Here is a 23029-nt window from a genome sequence, read left to right as displayed (position 1 = left end):
CAGGTGCAGTGGGAATTAACAGAGAATTGGGGTGATGCTTCATAGATAGCTGTATGATGTAACAGCGGAAATATGTAAAACTAATTTAATTGACAATGAGATAACAATAAAAATAGAAATAGTGAGCAAAAATAGAAATGAAGTAAGGTAAATTGGATAAATAACTAGAAACTAATACATTTCTTTGCGAGCGTTAAGGCCATCTGGATAAATAGTGTTGCCTCTTGAAATTAAAAAAGCTTCCCTGGCCTTGCGTATCGAGTCTCTCTTGGAAAACACTTTTTCGATGGCGATTAGCTCCATGTCGTGAGCAGAGTGGTTAGGAGAAGAAATGAAGTGTTCTGCCGCTGTAGTAGGTTTAGATTTAGAGTTAGGTTTATCAATGGTACGGCGGTGTTCATTAAAACGGTCTTTTAAACGTCGTTTAGTTTCTCCTCTGTATTGCAAGTTACAGCGGTTACACTGAATTAAGTAGATAAGGTTTTTAGTGTCACAGGTCAAGTGAGATTTAATGGGACGTGTTTCGCCGGTAGAAAAAAGGGTATAGTTAGTAAGACCGTCAGAGATGTAGGGGCAAGTAGCGCAGTTTCTACTACAACGGAAAGAGCCGGGGGGGAGTTGAGGATGGGAAGTGGTAGAATTAGAGGGGAGTTTGGCTGTTACTAATGTGTCGCGAAGGTTGGGGGAGCGTCTGAAGGCGACAACTGGCAGCTGAGGAAAAGCTTTTTTGCAGCGATTAGAAGACTGCAGTAGATGCCAGTGTTTTTTGATGATATTGGAGATGTGAGGAAGCGACGGATTAAAAGTAGTTATAAATGGAATACGGTTAGGTCTTTTTACGTCTTTAGTTTGTAAGGTGAGTGTGCGGGAGATGTCAGCGGCGCGTTGTATTTGTTTGGTGACGAATTTATGGCTGTAACCTCGTTTGAGAAGGTATGAGGTAAGTTGAGCGGTGCGAGTCTCAAAAGCTTTATCTGTAGAACAGATACGTCGTAGGCGGAGTGCTAGACTGAACGGAATGGCTTTTTTGGTATGTAATGGATGGCAAGAAGAGTGCAATAGATACATATGTTTGTCTGTGGGTTTGGTGTAGAGGTCAGTGGAGATATTACCATCGGTGGTTAAAGAGACACTTACGTCAAGGAAAGCCACATTAGTGGAAGAGTGTGAGCTGGTGAATTTGATGGTGGGGTGGATATTGTTAAGATAATCGACGAAAATTTTTAGGTAATCTAAACCTTCGGTCTAGACCATAAAGATATCGTCGATGTATCTAAACCAAGTGTGGGGTTTACATGGGGCATTTTTCAAAGCGTTAGCTTCGAAAAGACCCAGAAAAAGGTTAGCGAAAGAAGGGGCCATTTTGGTACCCATGGCTGTGCCGTGAACTTGGAGGTAATGAGCATTATTAAAAGTAAAATTGTTCATGGTAAGAACCATACGAATGAGGTCACAAGTGTGACGGTAGGAATAGGGGTATTGGAGGAGGTACACAGAAAATGGTCACAAGCATTAATACCTTCGTTATGTGGGATATTGGTGTAGAGGGATGAAACATCAAGTGTAGCTAGTAAAGAATTAGGGGGCAAGTTACCAATGTAAAACAGTTTGTTGAGGAAGTCATTGGTGTCTTTGATATAAGATGGTAGTTTGTGAACGAGTGGTTGGAGGTAGTGGTCAACAAACTGGGATATCCGTTCAGTGGGTTGGCTATTGGATGAGACAATAGGGCGTCCTGGATTACCGGGTCTGTGTATTTTGTGTAAGATGTAAAATCGTCCTGGTCTTACGTCAGTCTGTAAGAGGTATTGTTTTGTCGTTTCGTTGATGATTTGGTCGTTATGCATCCTGTTAACATAAAAAGGTAACACGTTTTTGTATATTAGCAGTGATGTCGTTTGTCAAGCGTTTATAAAATATAGTGTCAGAAAGTTGTCTGTTGCATTCATCGATGTACCAGGTTGTGTCCATAACAACAATACCAGAACCTTTGTTTCTAGGCGTTTTGCTTGGGAAAAAATTTACGATTGGATCTCGTCAGAAAATCAGCTATCCCAACTGACCAAAGAGTGGCCAGTACTTTAGTTTTCCACAAGAAGAAGTTTTACTGTAATCATGATACTCGAGGCTGAGTATTTATACAAGCACTAAAACGCACGAGAACACGAGAAAAGTGTACATCACGAACCAGATGCGAGTGATTTACAAACTTTTCGAGTGTTCTTCTAACATCGCAAGTTAGCTAATGCACCTGTAAAGCGATAGAAAGTGCGGTATATTTGCCTTTATATATCAAAAGACATTTTTTTATTCAATTTTCTTAAGGTTTAGTATTGCAATAAACGCTGGGTATTTTACCAATCAATGCGCTTGTAGTATCTCTGTTATTTTATAATTTCTTCCATTTCCTCTAATAATCTCTTCGCCTTTAATTTTCTCTTCTCTTCTTCAATATCCTTAGCTGTCCTCTTTTCCTCTTTCACCCTCATCAGATTCTTCGTCAATTCCCCAACTGTTTCGTTTTCTGCCTCTTTAGGGTTTCCGCCCATGCACTTGTAGACAAGCACTGTACCAGCCTTTTTATCATAATTGTATAATATTTCATATGTTTTCTTTTGCAGTGGACAGAAAAGTGGGAGGAACAAGTTAAACAGGAGTTAGCTCGCACTATCAATAAATTCTGTACGGATCATCTACGACCGTGTCAAATTATTACGAACGTAATCATAAACAGGTAACGAAATAAGCTGTGATGTCTTTAAATTCAAGATGGTAGCCGAGTTTAAGTTGATATTGAAGCTTACAATTTAGAGAAGAGAACTATCCATTGTTGCTTGGAGTGCTCTCTGTGTCTGATTGTCGTAAAACCAACACCAAAGTAATCAAAATGGCCAATCAGAAGAAAGGAAAAAACTTTCAGAGCCAATGAGATCAAAGTAAAAACAACCAATCTGCCCAAAGCGCGGGAAGACGCAGGTGACCGAGTCGCGATTGGTTTTCTGATTGGTTGAGAAAGTGGCGGGAGTTTTCTGGACCAATCAGAGAGCGAAGTAAAGAAAAAACAAAGCAACCACAGATAATTTTCGATACTCAGTTGAAAATTTCTCTATCTTGGGTTTAATACACGTGCATGACATAGGATAAGCTGATATTTTACTCTCTCTGATTGGTTCCAAATCCCTTGGAAAACTTTCGATATTCAACATGTCACACATCGATTTGAAAGTTACGCATGGCTCAGACGGGAAAGTCTACATCCGATGTAAAGTGAAGATTCCCATGAACGTAACTCATGTACCCGGATCAGGTGAGGTCTAGCTTTAAGACTACCTTAAATTGGTGGATTATCTACTTTTCCCGAGTCAAAAGCGGCGGTATATTTCGAAGCACTTTGTGTTTGCATCCTAGCTATAGAAATTGCCCCTTGACAGATCTTTAATCGATTCAACGCTCAAAAAGCACTAAGCTGTCTGTTGTAGTTCAAGTTAATTTATTTCAGTTGCATTGTACTCCCTCAACAAAAGCTCTTAGTACTCTAGCCGCACGTATCTGCTCCTCTGAGGCGCACATTTCGTGAGAAAAACTATGCAAGGAAAATGTAAGATTGTAATTACTTACAAAGGAAACACACCTCTCCTCTCCGCAGGGGCTCATATCTGCTTGTCGTGTGCCCAGCTTGCGTCCGGAGTGCGGCAGCTTGACGAGTGACGAGGATTAAAAAAAAAAAAATTAGCTTTTTTTTTCTTGTATTTCAAGGGTACTTGCCATCTGTTGTACTCAAACGGATTATTTTGGATAGTAAAACGCCTTTAGAGAAAAATCTTGGCGCAAAGATTGTGACCGTAAAGGAGATCGGTTGGGACCAGCCTAATCCTTCCTCTGTAAAACCGCCGTCCACCAGTTCCAGTACCAATAGGACGATCACAGTCCGACCAACCACTCGTCAGACACATCATCCCAGCTTCCTTCCTTATGTGTTGGTGACCCTGTGTTTGCTGGCGGGACTGATAGCGGTTTTTGCTTTTTACAGGTAACTGGTACTGGAACCTTTTGGCAGTTTCTTTGTTTAAAAAATTGATGCAAAATAGAGTATAAATGAATATGCGACGAAGAATTACGAATGGAACTCGCTTTCATGCATTTCCAACACAAACCATTTCCATTTCTACTTATCTCAGGAGGAAAAAGTTGCGTGAAGCCAGTGTGCTGCCTGAACCAGAATGTCCCACAGAGGAAGAACTGTTGGTCTTTCTGAAACAAGAAGGGTACGGCTGGGTTTCCAGAAACTGATAACAGTGCTTTTCAAGGTTGTTCAGGGTTGAAATCGTCGAGTTTAATTATCGAGTGTGAAAAAAGTACAATTAACAGTTCCGGATTGCAATATCTATTACAAATTGCATGCTTCGGAACCCTTTCGTTTTGCTTTCGCTGCAGTTGATCTTTATTCCGATTTTTATTTTACCAGGAAATGTCTTACAAAGACTTCCAATTGCTTTACGAAGATTTCGAAGGCCTCAGTAGACGTCAGGGATACGTAACCTTTCGATCAGAATCGCGTTTTTGTGAATCAAACAACCTGTACTTTAATTCACTAAATAACAACGAAGACTCTGACGGCACTTGCCCCGAGGAGAAAAACTGATTCCCGCCTGTCGTCCGAGCGACAGCAAGAACTTACTTTTCCAAGGATTTTCATCAAAGATAAGGATGAAGACAGTGTTTGACCACTTCAAGATCAAGTATACAACTGCAGCATAGACTGAGTGGGCTAATCTGGTTGGCCAAACATTTTCGCAGACACCGATTTCGGTAAAAATCGATATATCAGCTGTATTGCGCGAGTTATACTTGGTAAACAAGGTTATTCAGTCATAAGGCTCGTGCGAAAGGAACGCCGACAGTCTCCATACAGGACAGCCTTGACGGAAGTGAAAGATGGAAGGAGGAACGAAGGCGTAAAATAGTTCCTAATTTATGGTGCAGCGCCTTAGTTTTATGACTAAGTTGTACCACACGAACTTCTAGTGCTAAAGTATTGATCAGGGGCCGCTTGTTCAAAAGCTATTTCGCTCCAACCCAGGAGTTTAAGCTAAACCTTTCTTTTTGTTTTCTTAATAGGTTATTGGGGCTAATCTGTTTTAGGCTGACCTTGAATTGAAAGAAAACGAAACGAAGCGAATGTAATGGTAATGTATCGTAGTCACTGAGAGAGCGATCGATCGGGTAGATGGAATTATAGTTGGCTTATTAGTTCTCTACGAGTAAAATGTTCTTTCTATCTTGTTCAAAATGAAAACCGGTCGTTTTGGATTAAGATCATAACCTTTAATTGTATGTAACTGTGTCAATAATATAGTTCATATGAATAACGGCTGATAGTTTCTAAAGAAACTGTTTTGGGTTGTGTCGGTAAGGATAACGAAATAATTTAAATGTATCAACAAAGTTGAAATGGTAAATTGGCCACCGTTACGATTATAAAAGCTGACGTTTCGAGCGTTAGCTCTTCGTCGGAGCGAAACGTCAGCTTTTATAACCGTAACGGTGGTCAATTTACCATTTCAACTTTGTTGATACATTCAATTTAGTTCATAGTTTGGCTGGTGGCAACTCAACTTCTTGGTGGCGAGATGGTCGGTGGCGTGTCGACTTCTTGGTGGCGAGATAACTTGGTACCGAGGTGACCGTAAACAAAACTATACAGAACCCTTGGTTGGTTAAAATCAAAATGCTGAACAACCTCGCCCTGGTGGGATATCGGAAGATGATTGCATGGAGTATATTTCTTATTTTTAGCAATAGAAACTAATACAATTGAAATTGGGCTCTGTGTTACATTGTACGATAAACTTTCTTCTCCGATCAGATTGCTAAAAGTTAAGTCCGTTTTCCAGTCTTCTTGATCATTTTCAAATTAACAGTAAAGCTTTGTTTTGCTTATTCTGCTGTTTCTCAAAAAAGAACTAGGCGCCCTGTCTGCAATAAGCGTCTTCCCTTGAGGTACCATAAGTAAATAGGTGTCCCAGGCGCTAAATCTAATCATTACAGAAAGCAACTAAAGAATACGGGGCCATTGAGGTCCACCTTGTGTATACCTCTTACTAACCGAGTCCAAGTCAGCACCGTAAGTTATGGACCAAGTTTTTCTCCTCAGATTCATCACCCAAGAGTGAAGCGTGCGGGCCGTAAATCCGAGTGGAAAAAAAAGAGGTTTCGTAACGAACAGTGCGGAGCGAGAAAACGAAATTAGTAACATATTTGTCATATCTCGGGGCTAGAGAAAAAAACAATGCTTTTCTGTCTTGATGTTGGTCAAATCTAGGGAATAATTCTCTCAGTTGAGGGACATGCTTAAATTTTTAGTCCATTTCACTCTGACCAACAAGAATGCTTCTTCTGGTTCCTGTCTCGCTGCTGACTTTGATCTTAAAGGCAAAAGCTTCTCCACAGTCACTTGTCTTTGTCATCATCTGACTTTTTAGGCGGTTTCTCATATTCCTGTGCTTTGGAAAATAGATATTCCATGGCATTATGAAGATCTGGCAGCTGTAGGAACGACAGAAAGTTTGCAGTAAAGTGACAAAATTTGAAATGTTGACTTGTGTTCTTGAACATGTACAAGGTTCATATTCTTTCTCATTTGTGACTTCCGACTTTCCACAATGCCTCCATTTTTACTCTCAAAGGACTATTTTCACCCATTTTCCACCCAGGAATGTTGTTTACATATCAAGTCTACCATAACTTACCATACAAAATATTATCAACATATTTCTTGAGGTAGTTTACACCCTGAGAACCTGTGACAGCTCTACAGTATTGAACTAATCCAAAGGATTACTGTGGTAGTCCACCATGAAAAATAGCAGTTATACCTAATGTAAGTAGTAATGTTCTATGCCAAACAGTGAACCCACTGATATGTTCTCATGCAACATTTTCAGGAATCTCTGTGAGGATTTATATACCCTCAACCTACCTCATACGTTTGAGCTAGATACACACCAAAGATATTTCCAACCAAAAGACCAGCCTGTAAACAAAATAATCAAAACTTTAATGAACACAATCAAGCAAAATATTGCAACAACCCAGAATTAAATTCAAGCTGAAACTGAAAGGCGAGTACAAAGTACAGGGAGTGGCTTTCATTTACATTCCAAAATATCTCCTCAGCATTTAGCAGACCAAAGCAAGGCAATAAGATGATTTGGTTTTATCAACTGAATGGATGATATAAAATTAGCCATCCTAGAGAGTATAAATTATAATAAGCTGATGTTTTGAGGATTGGCCCTTTGTCATTTGTTCTGATGAAGGGCTGACACCAGAAAATTCAGTTTATAAACTCTATATGGTCGCCAATTTACATTATCACCTCAGTTAATAAAACCAAATTATATTTTTACACTCCCCCACCAAACCAGCACCACAGTTTCTTTGGAAACTCACCCCCTTTATTCAAAGTAGGGTAATGTTAATCAGATTATACATAATTCTAGGGCCCACATTGTTTGACAATTTTTATTGTGCAAAGGTTATCGGCTATTCTAAGTGGTTAGTACAGCTTCTGAAAATATCAAGAAGACGGTCCTCTGAACCACTGTTTAGGGACACCCACAAATTTAACCGGATTTAGAAATATTCCGAGGTTCCAAAAAAAAAAAACTCATTTCTGTGTCTTGCAAATAACCTCACACACGTTGATTACAATCAGTAGGTTTCCTAAAATAATTATGTGTTGATCAGAGGTTGATGGTTTCATTTTGTTCTTACATGGATTCCATTGAGAAATATACTTAAGGCCTTTGTTCTGAACATGACACTTCTAGTGAAGGTAAAATAGTTTGGACAGCTTGAAGTCTGCGTCTTTTTGAAAATAATCGGCAAGATTTCCATATTACCCCATACATTAATTATGCATAGAGTGTTGCAAAGAAACCTTTATATTTAGTCTCTATGAAATGGAATGCATAACTAATGTAGGGGGTTATATGGAATGTATTCTGGAACGAAGGGGATGTTATTACTTATAAGCAATGAAGGGTCTATATTGAAACAGCTTGTAAACGGCAATATCAGGCTCCTACAGAAGACTTAATTCACACCATTCTCGAGGATACAGTAGTTGTAGCAATGCCTCGCTTTTGTCCTTGTCCTGGCTTTTCCAGTGATTGAAAATTTTACAGTACTGTATTTTCTTTATCTTCCTTTCCTATCTGAAACTTGTTATGTTCGATCGCTTATTTGGAGACTGTCAGCCTTATGCCCTAAGAAGGTTCCTGATGTGACCATAAAATTGCCGAACATCCAGATTAAATAGACGATGATATACTTACAACAAGAGAAAACAGCTGAGTTGAACCAGGCATAGTGAGTAATAACACGTCTGTTATTAGGACGAAACTAGATTACTTCGACTTCTCTTCGATTCTGTAATTTACCGTGAGGAAACTCAGCTTCACTTGAGCAAAAGTTATGAGCCCGCAGTATACATACTCATCTGTACCTTTTCAACATGGCGGCCAATATGGCGAGAAGATGCTGGTGTGTTTTCCGTTGCTCGAGAGAAATGTTCTCATTCCCTTTGCGTCCTAGTAGTACAGTTCAACTACGGATGAGTAGTATCAATACAGAAGGTAGGTTCTCTAGCTATTCAAAGTGCAGTAATTATTTCTACGATCTTTCACCCCGGGAAAGGCAGCTGGCATCGTGCAGTGAATGCTTGCATAATTTCAGATCTAGAAACATGGACTGGGCCATGAACTGACTTATTTTTAGTTTACACATAAGGAGTAATTACCCTCCATTGTACACTGTACAGGGGAGGGGGGGTCATACATGTAGACGTTACTTACCAGCTCACTCTCACGATCCCAGTTGTAACTTCTCCTTCCTGTCTGCCCTATATGACGTTAGTTTGGAGAATTTGGTATTGGATCAACTGACAATCCCCTCAGTGAAAAAAATTTGGCAAGATTTCCATATAACCCCATACATTAATTATGCACAGAGTGTTGCAAAGAAACCTTTATATTTAGTCTTTATGAAATGGACTGCATAATTAATGTAGGGGTGATATGGGAATTAATCTTTCCAAAAAATGTTCTCAATTTCTCATCACCTGTCTGCTTGATTTTGTACTGATCTTTTAAAAAGAATTTCATTCTTGGTCACTCAATAATGTAAAGTGACTGACAGTTCTAATGTGAAAGGTCTTTACATATATTGTATTTTCTTTGATTCTCAGCTTTCGGAGCCCAGGATAATGTTGATCAGCTCACAAAAAGGAAACAGGTCAGGAGAATGCAATCTATTATTTTCAGGAAAAACAGACAGGATCCCACAATGGAAAAAGCAGCCAGAGAAGGATCTTGTGAGTCTCTTGCCATAGAGTTAATGTATATGTAAGGCTGGGAATAAGGAGAGGGACATGGTGTGTGCGGTGTTGCGGTTTTGACCCTTTTTTCAATGCGGTATTGCGGGGAAGAACAACTGGTATTGCCATGGTTGCGGTGATCTCAAACCTCATGGTGTAGGATGCTTTTATTTTAAACCTGCAACAGTGTTCAGTGAAATAAACCATTTCCGGTGCTGCAGTTTGTTCTTTAACCATTTAAAAAACTAGATTTTGATAACTCATCAAACAAGATAAGCAATACATCCGAGTTAATCTTTGATAGACAGTAGCTGCTTGACTCCCAGCCATGTTGGTTTATGTTTTACTTGACCTCTGGACCTCTACCACACACACTATCAACCAGCCAAAGACCAACGCATTGAAAAGATGAGTGAAACCAGACTAAGTAAATCCTGAGAATTATTGCAGTGTGGGCATGTTGATAATATTTCTTGTGGTAACGCGGTGTTTGTTTTATTTTGTGATGCTGCAGTATTCAGAACTTCTCCATGTCCCTCTCAATAAGTGTTTACAGTACTTGGATTTAAAGAACATTTTAAAGTGCTACTGTGACGAAATTTTTGCATTTTATTTTCCCAATTTTCTGGTGTTAACTTCACATTTAGACCCTAAACTATAAGAATAAGTGTAAGTTTCTCAAATTTGACAACGTTATTCCTTAAAAACAGCGCCACGAAGACATTAAAAATTCTTCTGTCATTGCTCAAATAACACACTGGGGGCCCGCGAAAATAACTACAGCAGTTTTAGTTGTGATGTCATCGACTCACTTCAACAATGTTGTGAAGGCATGCCTTTACAAGAAATACGCAAAAGAAAGCTGGGGAACAATTCTTTTGAATTTTATTCCTTCTTTCCTGCGGAACCAGAAAAACAACTCTCTCAGCATACCAAATTAGCCACGTTTGTTGAGTCATTGACATCACTTCCGTTCTCGACCCAGTTTCTTCTTCTTCATGTGGAGTTCTGTATTTCGAAGAATGGCAGCCGTTTAGATCACGAATCTACAGGGAAAATAGTATCACTTCTCAATGGGGTTTTGCCTTAAGATTTGGAAAATTTGTTACTTAGGGTGAGTACTTTCAACCTCTGAGGAGAAAAGAAAAGGTGTATTTTTGGTTGCAGTAGCACTTTAAGGTATTGAAGGGTTGTGAAAAAAACAGTTAACATAATTTATTTAATTATTAATTTAATCATTTTGTTCAAAATTTCTTCAACTTTCATGTTGAAACCTCCTCTCAGATATGTCATCTACCTATAAATGCACGGTATTAATTTAGCTTATTCCTAATGCAAGGCTTTACTTTCAACAGTACTCATTCCACTGGAAGCTGTTCAAAAGGAGTGGAAAGCAAAGAATGAATTATCCACAACAACAAAGCTAGCTAGGCACTATGACATTTTTAAGCACATTTTCAATGGAGAAGAATTTACAGCAAAAACTAGGATGTCAGTAACATTTGGAGAAACAGATCATGTGATTTATGGAAATTTTTTGAGGCCATCTCAGGTACATCAAATGAAATAATCAAATGTACTGTTACCACCAGTGAAGTTCCCAAACATGTGTACGTCAACTGATGTATTTTAGAACCAGCAAAAAAACTCAGATCATGGTGCTATAGGTAAAAAAAACTTGCAGTGAAGTTTGTTTCAAGTTATTTCTTTTCCTTCTGTTGTAAGCTCAGAGCAGAATTGCAAGCCTTATGAGCAAGTCATTCAATTATATGATAATTTCTGTACAAATATTTCCTGGTATGTCTATTCATGTTTTGTAAGAAGGTCAGTACAGTGGACCAACTGATGCAACAGACAGTTTGTGTTAATACTTCAAAACAAAGGACATTTATGTGATCATTTCATTTGTATTATTTGTATAAACAGTACTCTATATTGATCTGCACTTCACCAATTAATGAATTACTGGTAACCTTCGTAGGCCACTACTCAACCAACTGTCAGTTATACCTGTGAAGATGACAGCCACTGGACAGTGATATTTAGCAATCCAGGTAACAGGTGTATTGAGTGTTGGAGTAATATATGTGCCCCTGTACTTAGGGTTACCTTACCTGAGAGAAAGTGTTTTTTAAACCATTTTTCTAAACACCTGCAAACCTTTCAGAAATATGAATTCTTACTTGTGTGGAGTTGTTAATTCCTTTCTCAGTGTTAGATGGAAGTAAAGCCGGGCTGAGAAAAGACTCAGTTTTTAAACTTTTTTTTTCTGATCTCCTCTAATTTATAACTTTCAAATTTGTGCAACTTGGCAGTAGATTAAATCAAGTGAACATGGTAAAATGCAAATTGTAATCAAAACTTTATTTACAGATGGTAACCTGATAGACAGAGACACAGAATTTTTACATTGGATGGTGTAAGTTTTATATAAGTTTTATGAAGTTTTTCTGATTGATTTATAATTTATGTATTTAATATCCTTTTCAAATGATCCTGAAATCTTTGAAATGTTTGTAACCTCAGAATCAATTAATTTTTAGTGTTCTATATTAAATATTCTCCAGTGTGATCCCAGCCTCTAAAATGTTTTATATAGAAGCTTTTGGTTAGTTGCTTTCCAGTTAAGTTTCAGTGGAGCAATGATACAGATACTTACAAAATGTCGTAATCTTTCAGAATTGATCATTGAAACTAAATATGGCATAATTTGTTTGGAGATTTTCATTGTCCTTTTATTGCAGTGTCACCTGACACATTTTGTTTAATTTGTTTTCAGAGTAAATATTCCTGGCTCAAGAATAAATGATGGTGATGTTCTTTGTGATTATCTTCCACCAGTGCCAGCTCATGGAACAGGCTTTCATAGATTTGTTTTCTCTCTACTCAAACAATCTGGCAAATTGGATTTAACAAATTATGTCTGTAGGGATGGAAGGTATTTTGCAAACATGTCTTTTTTTGTCAGGTTTTGGAATACTGAAAAGATCTTGAATTACATTTTGTAGTACCTGGGGTGTTTAAGTTAAACTTTAAGTGAGATGGAGACAATTATTTAATTTAAGGAAAGTGCTGATTCATATTCTTCCAAATTGTGGCCAGACATGATTTATTTTTCTGGTATAAAACTTGAACATAAAAAACCACCTACAAAGTACACTTGTAGTAATTGTGTTCAAAATATTTTTCAAAATCTCGTGTATTCACAAATTTTTTAAAAAGGATGATGTAAATGTACAAAGCAAACACTGCAACCTTATTTTCAATAGCTACATTTAGTAAAGCAACCACGATCACTCATCTGAAGAAACCAGGGGAGAGGGGTTGTTCATTCAAAGGGGGTGGTGTTTATTTTAAATTTTAAATTTTGGTGGATGAGAATAGTGCTTTTTCAAAGGGGCACTTAATTGTAGAAAAGTGCTTACCTAATATCATGTCCATTATTTTATACCCAACAGAGATTGAAATAAGTGGATAGCCAGCCCTTTAAGGACAAACTCTCTTCCAGGGCCCTTGTATGTCCTTGTGACTGACTGCTCAGTATTTTGTTGGCTAACCTTTGCTGTTAATTTTACCTGGCACCCAATTTTAAGTTTGGAGTAAAAAGTATGAAAAAGTTCAAAAGCACAAGAACAGAAAGAAAAAGCTGCAGCTCATTTGCACATCAGAATCAAGAATGGACAAGTGTAGTACATTTATTTATTTTCATATGTCATGGTAATGTATCTTCTAAAAGTATGATTTTCAATTTTCAACAGAGATATCACTTGTCGTACCTTCTCTACAGCAAAGTTTATATCTGATCACAAGAAGTTTTTGACCCCAGCTGGACTGCGTTTCTTCCAAGCTACTTGGGATGAGAGTGTTACTGAAACATATACGGAAATATTAGGTATGGTGTTTTTATAGTATTTATTTAACGTAAAATTGCAGTTTACTGTATTCAAGGTGAGCTATTTGAGTCAAGTTGAGCCAAAAGGGTTAACAACTCATATTGTACCGGCCCTTTGGATAAAAATAAAAGGTCTGATTATTTAAACAAAGTTTAGCTCTTCGTTAACAAAACTGCATTCTACACAATCCTCAATTTAGCTGAACTTTTTATCTGGACATTATTTTGTGTTTGTGAACAGTGTCAAGAGGGCCATAAGCTATCAGTGAGAGGACATTTATTTAATTGAATCAACCCTTAAATAGGGAAGGCCTGAGGCTCACTGATTGCATGAAACCGTGGTTTGGGTTAGCCCCTGTGTAAATAACTGATCCTACATTTTTTAGCTGCCAGTAGATTTAACAATAAAAGTTTTTATTACCATGCAAATGTGAATAGTGATGCAGTTTCCGTCTACTGTATCTTGGCATTCTTTATGCATTTATATTATTGAGTGTCAAGATAGCAAAGATGAGTGTCTGGCATACAGACCTTGACTCTGTGTAGTTCTATTTTTATTATTATTATTATTATTATTATTATTATTATTATTATTATTATTATTATATTACTATCAAACCATTGTCAAACAAAATTAATCAAGGCTCCACTTTAATAAGTGATAAAACACCCTGTCATGCTATTTTATTTAACTATTAATTATTTAATTAACCCATTAATAGCCGCAGCTTTTGTGAAAAACTGTGTTTTGAAGCTAGTCGAGCAGATTTTGGGTCACTGTTGTGATTTTAAAAGCTCAAACTTACCAAAAACCCATTGACAGCTTGTACACTTGACGGCCTTTTGATCCAAATGCAAAATGGCAGCCTGAAAATCTCGGGCAGGTGCAGAAAGCAAAATTTCGAGATAGTTTTTGGGTTGAAAAGTAATGCCCCACATACGACTTTTACTTTTCTCTCTTTCTCCTGCCCTTTTTTCCCCCTCTCCTTGCCTGAAGTTTCTCCTCACTTGCTGGAAATTTAGTAGGCTTCATTTTGGTGTAGAGATTTTTTAGGAAACTACTCATTATTTTCAAACCACATGCTCAGAAAGGTAGGTGGGTAATGGAACAAGATTTTCGTGCAGATTTTCAGGTCAAAGTTACATGTTTTTTTGGCTATTTCTCCAATCCCCTTCACTCAATTGCACTCATTCTGGTATCGTTTGTAAGATATTTTCAACCTGTTCAAGTACGTGCTCAAAGTCGTGCTCCAGGGTTAAAAGTGATGACGTCAGAAGGCATAGAAAGGGTGTGGGTCCACATGGGCACATATGGGTGCACTGGACGTCAATAGGTTAATTAAATAATTATTTCACAATTACTATGATCATAATTATTTTTTATGGTTATTGTAATTGATCCAGCAATCACATTCATATTTCAGGTATGACAGAACCTGTTTTCAAGCCTAAAGAATTTTTAACTCCTGAACAAATAAGGAAAATCATTATCAGAGAAGTGTCTGAAAAGAAATACAGGAATATGTGATATTTTTTATACGGCTGATAAACAAGACCATAACTTGTAAAATATCATCTGTAGTAAACAGTGCACTTCCTATGCACTGTTTCACTGTAAATAAAATTATTCCTTTTGCATTGTTGCACACAATTTGTATTTTGCTAGTCAGACCAACTGTACAGTAAACCTTTAATGCCCTACATCTTCTTTGAATGTTTCTCCTAGTTACAGCAGCCATTTTCTCTTAATGCATCAAGCGAATTTGGAGATATATGCTATCAATTTTGTTCCATCTGATATACTTATTTATTCTTGTAAATTGATCTGGTCAAGATTTGGATCAGTAGGATGTTTTAAGTACAATTTTAGTATTATGAATTTGTTATTAGGTATTTTTATACTTAGTGGATAATCGGTAATAATGTATTTTACCCTCGGTAAATAAAGTGTTTGTTTGTTTGGATACATAAAGCATACTAAATTGTCAGACTGTGTATATCTGTACAATTAGATTTTATTGTATCTCCTAGTTAGTAGACTTTGGTTAATTTAGTGGGCTATATTTCACTTTACAGCCCTCTAAATTCTAAATTTGTTTAAATTGCTATCGTCTTTCCTTATTTGAACCCAGAGATAGGATAAATATTTTACTAACCTTGTTTTCGTGGTTTGTACTCTTTTTTTTTTTGGCTGGATGTATTGCCCATGAACTATGTACTTTGGCCATAATTTGAGCTGAGTAAAATTAGCCTGCAACTTATAGTATGGTACAGACCTTGAACTTGGTTAAAAGAGATATGTTTCAAAAAATCTCTATGCAAAACCAAAGGAAAGTCAATTGTGAAGAGTTGAAGTTAACTTCCTCTGGGTACCAGAGTTTGCAGCTAGCTATCCAACATACTTACTCTTACAGCTTCTGGTTGTTTAGTAAGCATGAAAGAGTTTGTCCTTTTCCAGGTAGTTAATAAAGTCAAGTGTTGGTAGGATGCCCACCTTGCTTTCCATTGGTTGCCAAGAAAAATGTCTGGCTGAGGGTCTTTAATCCCTGGGCCTCCAAGAGTGACTAGCATCTAATTTCTGCTTACAATATCACCCCTGGATCACATATTAAGGTCATGAGAATGAAAAGAAATTAATGATCAAAACTAAAGAAGCTCTTGATTGTGAAACAACTTCTCCTTGACAGCGCCTTAGGACATGTTTAGAGATCAGTATGGAGAATATGCATTCTGATGTTTGCATGTAAAGGGTTGATACAGCAGGAAAGGAAATTATAGTTAATGAAAAGAGTTACCTTTCTGTAAACCTAAGGCCAGAGTTGAAATCCAAATTTGATTTCATAACCATCTAATATGGAGATGCAGAGAATGAAAAATATCTGTTATTGGTAATCATTTAGTGGTTTCTTACAGACTGTGCCCTTCATTTCCTCTTGGCCAGAGGCATGATCTTGAATTATATCGTGTTAAATCTCTAGAAGGAAAATCACTTTTAATTAAATATTAAGATTGATGAAATGCAAAATTATGTTGAAACTTACGGTTTTAATATCGCTCCAAATAACTTTTGCTACCTGGAATGATTTAGCTGATAAGGATTTAGCAAACAATATAGTTGCATGTCAGTGCATGTAATACAGCAGTCTAAGTTAAATTCTGCACAAGGAGTGTTCTGTGGATGGCAACTAAGCTGATTGACTGTCTCCCCTCTTGGAAGCCAAATGATCATTTTTCATTATCTGAAAAGAATATCAATTTAAAATTATTCTATTCCAACATCATGCTGTACCCTAAATTCTCTAGTTGAAACACTATTTACAGAATCATTTCAGTCCTGAAATGTTAATCTCAACTCATTTGTAATTGTTTAAGAGGTATGTCTTGATACCATTTGGCACTGGAAGTGAATTGATTTGATTTCCTGGCACACTGTGTAAGATCACTACTCTGCACAAATGTTTCAAGTCAAATCTCATGGGCATTGCCCAAACTCGAGCCATACTGTCACTATAACCAGCAGCTACATACTGCTGTGATTTAGAAAAAGCAATGCAGTAAACAGTGGTATTTTGAATTCTGAGACCAAAAGGGCTGGGTTCTGTTTTGCATTCTAAACAAAAGAGCGTATCCAGACTTTCTGAATTTAGCATAATAATATTGGCATCTGACGTTCCAACAGCAATCATCTGTCCGTCAGGGGAATACTGGCAGGAGTACAACATTCGGGAAAATGATACTTTACGTTCTTTCTCCCGTGCATAGCGCAGTTCACCAGCATGGGCACTGGAAAGAACTTCGACCTTACGCCAGATTTCCACGCGACCATCCTGCAAACAACACGCAAGCACCTCGAATCTCCACGCAGGATTATAGACACTCCAGCACATATTTCCTCTGCATCTTCTCCTTAGAACGGTCACGACATCCAGATTTTTGCTACGTAAGATGCACAGTTGTTCTTTGGATGTCGAGACAGCGAGGTATTGACCATCGGGAGAGAATTCACAACGGGTAACGAAGCCACAGAAGTCTGTTATATCGCGCAATACAACTCTCGCCTCGATCTGCATGGACTTCACGTTCCACAATCGCAGCTCGTTGGTCTCCCTCATACTATGGAAATCGAGGGAAGCAGCGCTTACAATGTGGCGAGCATCTGGTGAAAACTTACAGCAAAGTGTTTGACCAGTCATTCCGGTGCAACAAGGCTGAAATTTATCCCCTCGTTCTGCGATTTCGCCTTGAGAATTTCGGTTTCGTCTGATAATCGCGACTTCTCCTTGCCCAGAGTTAGTAAGGAAAGATACGAGATTGCCGTCGGACGAGATGTCGCACTCTTGCGAGTGATAAGTGAGGAGTTCCCTTTTGCAATACCCTGAGTTTATATCAAATTCTCTTAAATGGCCGAGTCCTATATCAGGGGTAAACGGTCCGCAAGGAGTTGGTGTAGTTGATGTCAAAAGCAAAGCTTCGTCGTCAGGTGAAAACACACAACAGTGAACCTCTTCGTGATACGTTCTGGGTTGTTCATCTTCTTCATCTTCGTCTTCTAAGTTTGTTTCAGAACCACGATAATGACGAAACTCAGCCACGATTCGAGGAAAATTAGAGTATACAACGCTTGAATTTCCTTCGACTGATCTCCTCAACGGCCGAACTGGTCGATTAGGATATATGACAGGTGTTGGTTTGTCGATCTTCCTTCGTGACTTAATCAGCTTGTTACCCATTTTGATATCGGCAAGGAAACTAGCACGAAAACCTCTTAATTTTCAAGTACGTGCCAGTGTCTCCCTTAGTTTAAGAAGGCAACGAAGCGATAACTTCCAAAGGCGAAGTTGGGCGTGACAGCAGCAACATTGTAAGGGAAAAAGTTGAAACCGTCAACAACGACAACCGATCGTTTCCAATCGTAAACATGGCGGTTTTCATGGATGATTCCGCTGTACATTAAAATCGATGTGAAGCGAGAAAAAAACTATATCACAAGAAGGAAGGAGGGAAATTGTATTTGAGCGTAAAATATCAATATCGTGGGCGTCCCATTTTCATGAATTACTAAATGGATAGGGGTTCTAATAAGTCGAGAGGTCTTGTCTCCAACAGGGTGTGAGGTTTAGTTGTCTAGTAATGGGAAATGTAAGTGCCTGAGCAACATTATCAGTCTTTATTATTCTCTTTGTAAATATTGACTTTTTGACTATTTCTCGTTCACAAGTATTTGAAAGATTTAATTCCAAACAGTTGGTTTTATGTTGATAATTTTACCAGAGAAACACTTATTTTGCTTCAGCCATGCAAGTTAATTTATATGCAGTTTATTTTTTAGGTTTATTATTAGATAGGAATTAATAAAGTAGTTAAAATACCCACTATCACTCTACATTGATTATTATTCTTTCATTATAGCAGGTAGCAAAATAAACAGAATTTGTTTTTAAAAAAAGGTTGGGACTTGAGGTAAGAAATTTATTGGAGCAAAAAATATGATGGAGCCAATTAAGTTAACTAAAAGCCAAGGTGTAACAGTCTGCCAGCTGGGCAGCTGTTTCCACCTGGTTATGTCTTGTCAACATGGTGTGACAGGAAAAATACAACAAACACCAGTGTGTTTGTTCAAAGCTTCAAAAAGCTTATCTGGGGGAAGTGAAAATTTTCTACCCAGGTTTTTACTTAATGTTTATCAGAAAATTGAAATCATGATCACTCAAATTTCTGTTTTGAGTTTTTTTCAAAATTTTTGTCCAAAGAAGAATGGTAAATTAAAAATAAAATCCCTATCTATACTAAATGGCCAAATTAATCTTAGTTAGTAAATCACCTTGTTAAATTTACAATATACTATTACTGCTCAATCTCAAATTGCATTTTTACTTAAGCTGTGGGTTTTAAAGTTCAGCCAGAAAAAAAAATTGAGAAATCTCTCTTACATTAACCAGTGCTGCAGCCGGACGTGTCACACAATCCCTGGTATAGTCCAATGCTTTAGACTGTTTGCGACACAGGCTATCTTACATGTGTCCAAAATGGAAAAAAATTTGAAAAAAAATTTGAAAAGGTAGTGATGGTGGGGTGGGGGACGGAAGTAATTTTGAAAAGACATCGTTCAGATACCATTCTTTACATGAGAAATAAACAGGTATTAATCAAAAATAAATTACTCTAAATTGTACAAAAGGACCCACCTCTTCCCCTAGGATATTAAATGGAGTATTACAAGGGCATTTGTAGTAATGATACTCTCTCATCAATAAATTTAGAATTTCCCTCTTCCCTCTTTTCAAAACCACCCCAGTTCTTTTCAGAACCAAAAAAGTCAATGATCAACAATTAGTGTCCTTTTCTTGTCTTTTTAACTGTAGGTTCAGCCAAAAGTGTGATCTTGAGATTTTTTTTGCACAAAAATACTTGGCTGTAAGATGCACCCCAATTTCAGCACCAACTTTCCACCCGAAGACAGAATTTTCTTGAAAAAACTGTGTGCCTTTTAACTGAGAAACTATGTAACTGTGTAGCTAGAAAATACTGTGACTTGCAGATACTCTTTAACAATTCCATATAGTTGCTCCAAAATAAGGAGCTGAATTTTTGGAAGCACGGTTGGCACTATAAGCCAGAATTTGTTGCTTTGACACAGAAAGCTTTTTGACTGGAAGTCAATCAGGGATTTCTGTAAATCAGATTTGAAGAATGACCTAATGGCAACTCTTTCTTGAAGGTTAATGTTTGTCTTGATTAATTTGAAATGTGTGAGGTAGTCTAACACAGTAAATGACCCCAACAATGTTTGACAAAGTTCAGTTGCAGACTGACACCAAAGTCTGAACCATATGGTCACTTTTTCGAGTGATGACCACCCAAGCCTCATGTTATTAATTTTTTAAACTCTGAAAAGAGACCTCCTTGTCTTATAATATTGAAATATAACAATTATTTTACAACACTGTTTTACAGTGGTAGAGCTACTTCAATTCCAGTCACCCACCATTGCTGACCAACCACAATACAGCCTATCCCAAAGAACACATTTAAGGCAATGACATTACTTTTTTTACTGACTGAGGTGGTGAATTGTTGTGTAGCAAGCTGAGATGAACTCCATTTCCTCACCCATTAGTCTATACTGTGACTGGTCTTGGGTGCCTTATCAATGAAATTATTAATTGTGCAACAAAACTGTATTAACCCTACACACCTTTACATCAGTAAGCATAATTCTCCATGTTATTCTCTTCATATTTCCTAAGGTGCATACACTGAGTATTTGTTTCTTAATCCAGAGCTTCTTAGGCTGGGGATCATTTCCTTTATTCTTCTTAACATTGTGAGGAGAAATTGGGGTTCAAAAGTTTAAACTAAGTATTTTAACCAACCAGATAAATTATAATCTAATTGCTTTTTCCACTGTCTGGTTCTGTAAAAGTTCTATTTTTTATACTTGACACTAGTGATGCTTTCCACTTTTCTTCTGGTATAACTTTGGCCCACTCCGGAACTGCTGATGTAGGAAGAGTGATTCCTGACATCACTTGTCTGATGAGATCTACTTGTTCTAAAAAGTCAAATGTCAAATTATATCAAAACTTTTCATAAATTATTTTGGCCCCATACATTGCAAAAAATTTGATGTTTAAAAAATCACAGAGACCTTGGCCTGCTACGCATTAATCAATACAAAGTTTCAACTTTGAACTTTGAAGATTGGTTTGTTCAAATCCCCACCCTCCAGGGCAAAAATTCTGTTCAAATGTCCCACCCAATTTTCCTCTAAAAAGCAAAATCGGTAAATGTGACTCTCTACACATCAACCAAGCCTTTAAAACCTAGACCTTCTGAGCTATTCTCTTGCAAAAGTGAACTATTTACCATAAACACCTCCCTATTTAAAGATGTAATACTTGACACTTCTGTTTTAAATTCCACACTCCAGCCAGGCAAGGTTCAAATTTCTCACCCCATGAGCAGCAATGACCATCAAATACTTGTGGGTTGCCCAGGGGGGGAGTGGATGCTTCAAATGATGCATAATCCTCAATCTACAATTACAAAAATTGCTCTTCCTACTTGCCTTGTTTCATTTCTGGCTCAGCACTTCTGTCAACAGATGATGACGAAGATGATGACATACTGCTTTCACTTGTATTAATAATTACTGCATCATTTACATGTGGGGCCTCCTCCTCCCCTGTCTGAGGTAAACATTCATTATTTTTTGTTTTCAAATTGTTAGTTTGTTTGGGTGTTTTAACAACATTCATCAAAACAATTTGAAGTAGACTATTAAGCTGTAAAAAAAGAGCTTCGCATGGGAAGACCAAAGCAAAGAATATGCAAATTTTAAGCAAATCCCTCTCATCCACTAGTCTTCATTTCGAAAGTTGTGTCTTGCAAAAGAGTTGGTGGAATATTAGGCTACTCTGGCAAAATGCCTGGCATACAAGCATAGGCCCTTAAAAGTATACACTAAATATAATACTACGTTCCTGAAGTCTAAAGCTAGGGATTCGACTCGCAACATTCTTTATCCCCTTCCCCCTTCCCCCTTCCCCCCTCCCCCCCCCCCCAAAAAAAAAACCAACCAACCAAACAAAAAGCTGTCCTGATTTAAGCCTGTTTAAACTGAACTACCAAACAGTATCTTGGATTTCCTTTCCTTGGTTGATTCGTAGTTTCCTTTCTTTTCGTAAAGACCTAATTGTTAATAATTTCGGTCAAAATACAAAGGAAAATTCGAAAACTTCGCAGGTGAAATTAAGATTCCATCTGAAAAATCTTCATGAAATTCCCTAGTGACGTGACATACAAGAGTCAGCCCAGGCTTTTCCGAATTGCAAGCTGTTTGCTCGGGCAAAAATCCAGGCAAGAAAAGAGTTACAGGCAAATTCAATGTTTACGTACGTTGGCTAGCCATTGCTCTGCAGGTTGTAGTCCGTCATTATCATCCTGAGCCAGTTGAACATAGCCTTGAGTAAGATCATCGCTATCGATATCATTATTGTCCTCGTCGTCACTACTGGAGGTTTCCATGATTGCTGGTACCACTGGTTCGTCCTCTTCTGAATCAGAATTTTCTCCTCCTTGAGGAGTATCCACAGGAGAAATACGCGGAGGCATTTCAGACTTTTCTTCGAGAAAATCGGACATTAATAAGTGTTTAGCTTCCTTTGACCGACATTTTGAATTTTCTCTTTGACGTTCGAACTTTCAGGGTACTGGGCACAAGAAGGTAATAGGCCCGCAATGCATACACAATAATTACAGGCGATTATAAGTCACTACGAAATGAAATTTGACAATTACATGATTACGTAGCACCTTGCGTTCCTTTAAAGACTAACATGACGACGAGAATCTTGCCATATAGCATATGAGATCATTCGTTCGTTTTTTGAAGATAAAAATGCCTTTCACCAGTTTCCGAAGCGACTGAAAATGCCGTTTGTTGGAAAAGAAAGAAAGAAAGAAATATGTATGGACCAAATATGTCCGAATATTTTTCAGCTGGTATTATCTGTGCCAGCAGCGAAGTTCTAGAAAATGTGTGAGCTTCACGAAACAGATGATGCTTCAGGGCAAGTTTGTGAGCGTATTTTAAAGGTTGGGGACATATATAATGTGTCAAACTAGATGAAAGTATTCTGAAGTTGCCCTGACGTGAGATTGTGCATGGAAAGGTTGGTGACATTCTCTGTTGAAGAAATTGAAGAACACAGACTGTCATCAGCTTTTCATCTAAAAATCTAACGCAGTAGAAAATT

At 37.7% G+C, this 23029-nt stretch overlaps 4 protein-coding genes across 5 annotated transcripts; 1 reads left to right on the top strand and 3 right to left on the bottom strand.

Annotated features, from left to right (window-relative positions):
• Positions 1–5303: 5303 nt before the first annotated feature.
• LOC111346043 (uncharacterized) lies at positions 5304–8476 on the bottom strand. 2 transcript variants are annotated; one of them, XM_088754637.1, is made up of 3 exons: positions 8340–8476; positions 6980–7033; positions 5304–6503 (listed from the first exon to the last, which is right to left on the bottom strand). In XM_088754637.1, the coding sequence occupies exons 1-3, from the start codon at positions 8370–8372 to the stop codon at positions 6360–6362; spliced, it is 231 nt and encodes a 76-aa protein (XP_088610763.1). In that variant the 5' UTR covers positions 8373–8476; the 3' UTR covers positions 5304–6359. The 2 variants fall into 2 exon arrangements, with proteins under 2 accessions (XP_088610763.1, XP_088610764.1); XM_088754638.1 differs by having other exon boundaries at positions 5714–6546.
• Positions 8477–8510: 34 nt separating this feature from the next.
• Positions 8511–14922, top strand: LOC111346042 (large ribosomal subunit protein mL38). The gene is made up of 8 exons (XM_022953328.2): positions 8511–8639; positions 9251–9376; positions 10735–10931; positions 11361–11433; positions 11753–11798; positions 12159–12317; positions 13138–13271; positions 14696–14922. Exons 1-8 carry the CDS (start codon positions 8519–8521, stop codon positions 14797–14799), a joined length of 960 nt encoding a protein of 319 aa, XP_022809063.2. The 5' UTR covers positions 8511–8518; the 3' UTR covers positions 14800–14922.
• Positions 14923–16246: 1324 nt separating this feature from the next.
• LOC111346038 (uncharacterized) lies at positions 16247–18416 on the bottom strand. The gene has a single exon (XM_022953324.2). The coding sequence runs from the start codon at positions 17999–18001 to the stop codon at positions 16625–16627; it is 1377 nt and encodes a 458-aa protein (XP_022809059.1). The 5' UTR covers positions 18002–18416; the 3' UTR covers positions 16247–16624.
• Positions 18417–20135: 1719 nt separating this feature from the next.
• Positions 20136–22486, bottom strand: LOC111346039 (uncharacterized). The gene is made up of 3 exons (XM_022953325.2): positions 22170–22486; positions 21340–21460; positions 20136–20823 (listed from the first exon to the last, which is right to left on the bottom strand). The coding sequence occupies exons 1-3, from the start codon at positions 22413–22415 to the stop codon at positions 20660–20662; spliced, it is 531 nt and encodes a 176-aa protein (XP_022809060.1). The 5' UTR covers positions 22416–22486; the 3' UTR covers positions 20136–20659.
• Positions 22487–23029: the final 543 nt, after the last annotated feature.

The sequence above is a fragment of the Stylophora pistillata genome, chromosome 3 (assembly GCF_964205215.1).
Source record: "Stylophora pistillata chromosome 3, jaStyPist1.2, whole genome shotgun sequence".
NCBI lineage: Eukaryota > Metazoa > Cnidaria > Anthozoa > Scleractinia > Pocilloporidae > Stylophora > Stylophora pistillata.
This window is presented reverse-complemented; position numbering and strand designations above follow the sequence as displayed.

What these genes read in the sequence shown, in the direction of transcription:
- LOC111346043 (XM_088754637.1), bottom strand. Translation starts at nt 8,372, where the DNA reads ATGCCTGGTTCAACTCAGCTGTTTTCTCTTGTT. An exon ending in CTCAGCTGTTTTCTCTTGTT is followed by an intron (nt 7,034 to 8,339) that starts GTAAGTATATCA and finishes TTTTGTTTACAG; the next exon opens with GCTGGTCTTTTGGTTGGAAA. An exon ending in ATCTAGCTCAAACGTATGAG is followed by an intron (nt 6,504 to 6,979) that starts GTAGGTTGAGGG and finishes TATTTTCCAAAG; the next exon opens with CACAGGAATATGAGAAACCG.
- LOC111346042 (XM_022953328.2), top strand. Translation starts at nt 8,519, where the DNA reads ATGGCGGCCAATATGGCGAGAAGATGCTGGTGTGTTTTCCGTTGCTCG. An exon ending in ATTTTTTGAGGCCATCTCAG is followed by an intron (nt 10,932 to 11,360) that starts GTACATCAAATG and finishes TAACCTTCGTAG; the next exon opens with GCCACTACTCAACCAACTGT. An exon ending in TATGTCTGTAGGGATGGAAG is followed by an intron (nt 12,318 to 13,137) that starts GTATTTTGCAAA and finishes AATTTTCAACAG; the next exon opens with AGATATCACTTGTCGTACCT.
- LOC111346038 (XM_022953324.2), bottom strand. Translation starts at nt 18,001, where the DNA reads ATGGGTAACAAGCTGATTAAGTCACGAAGGAAGATCGACAAACCAACA.
- LOC111346039 (XM_022953325.2), bottom strand. Translation starts at nt 22,415, where the DNA reads ATGTCCGATTTTCTCGAAGAAAAGTCTGAAATGCCTCCGCGTATTTCT. An exon ending in CAGAGCAATGGCTAGCCAAC is followed by an intron (nt 21,461 to 22,169) that starts GTACGTAAACAT and finishes TGTTTACCTCAG; the next exon opens with ACAGGGGAGGAGGAGGCCCC. An exon ending in TGAGCCAGAAATGAAACAAG is followed by an intron (nt 20,824 to 21,339) that starts GCAAGTAGGAAG and finishes TTGACTTTTTAG; the next exon opens with AACAAGTAGATCTCATCAGA.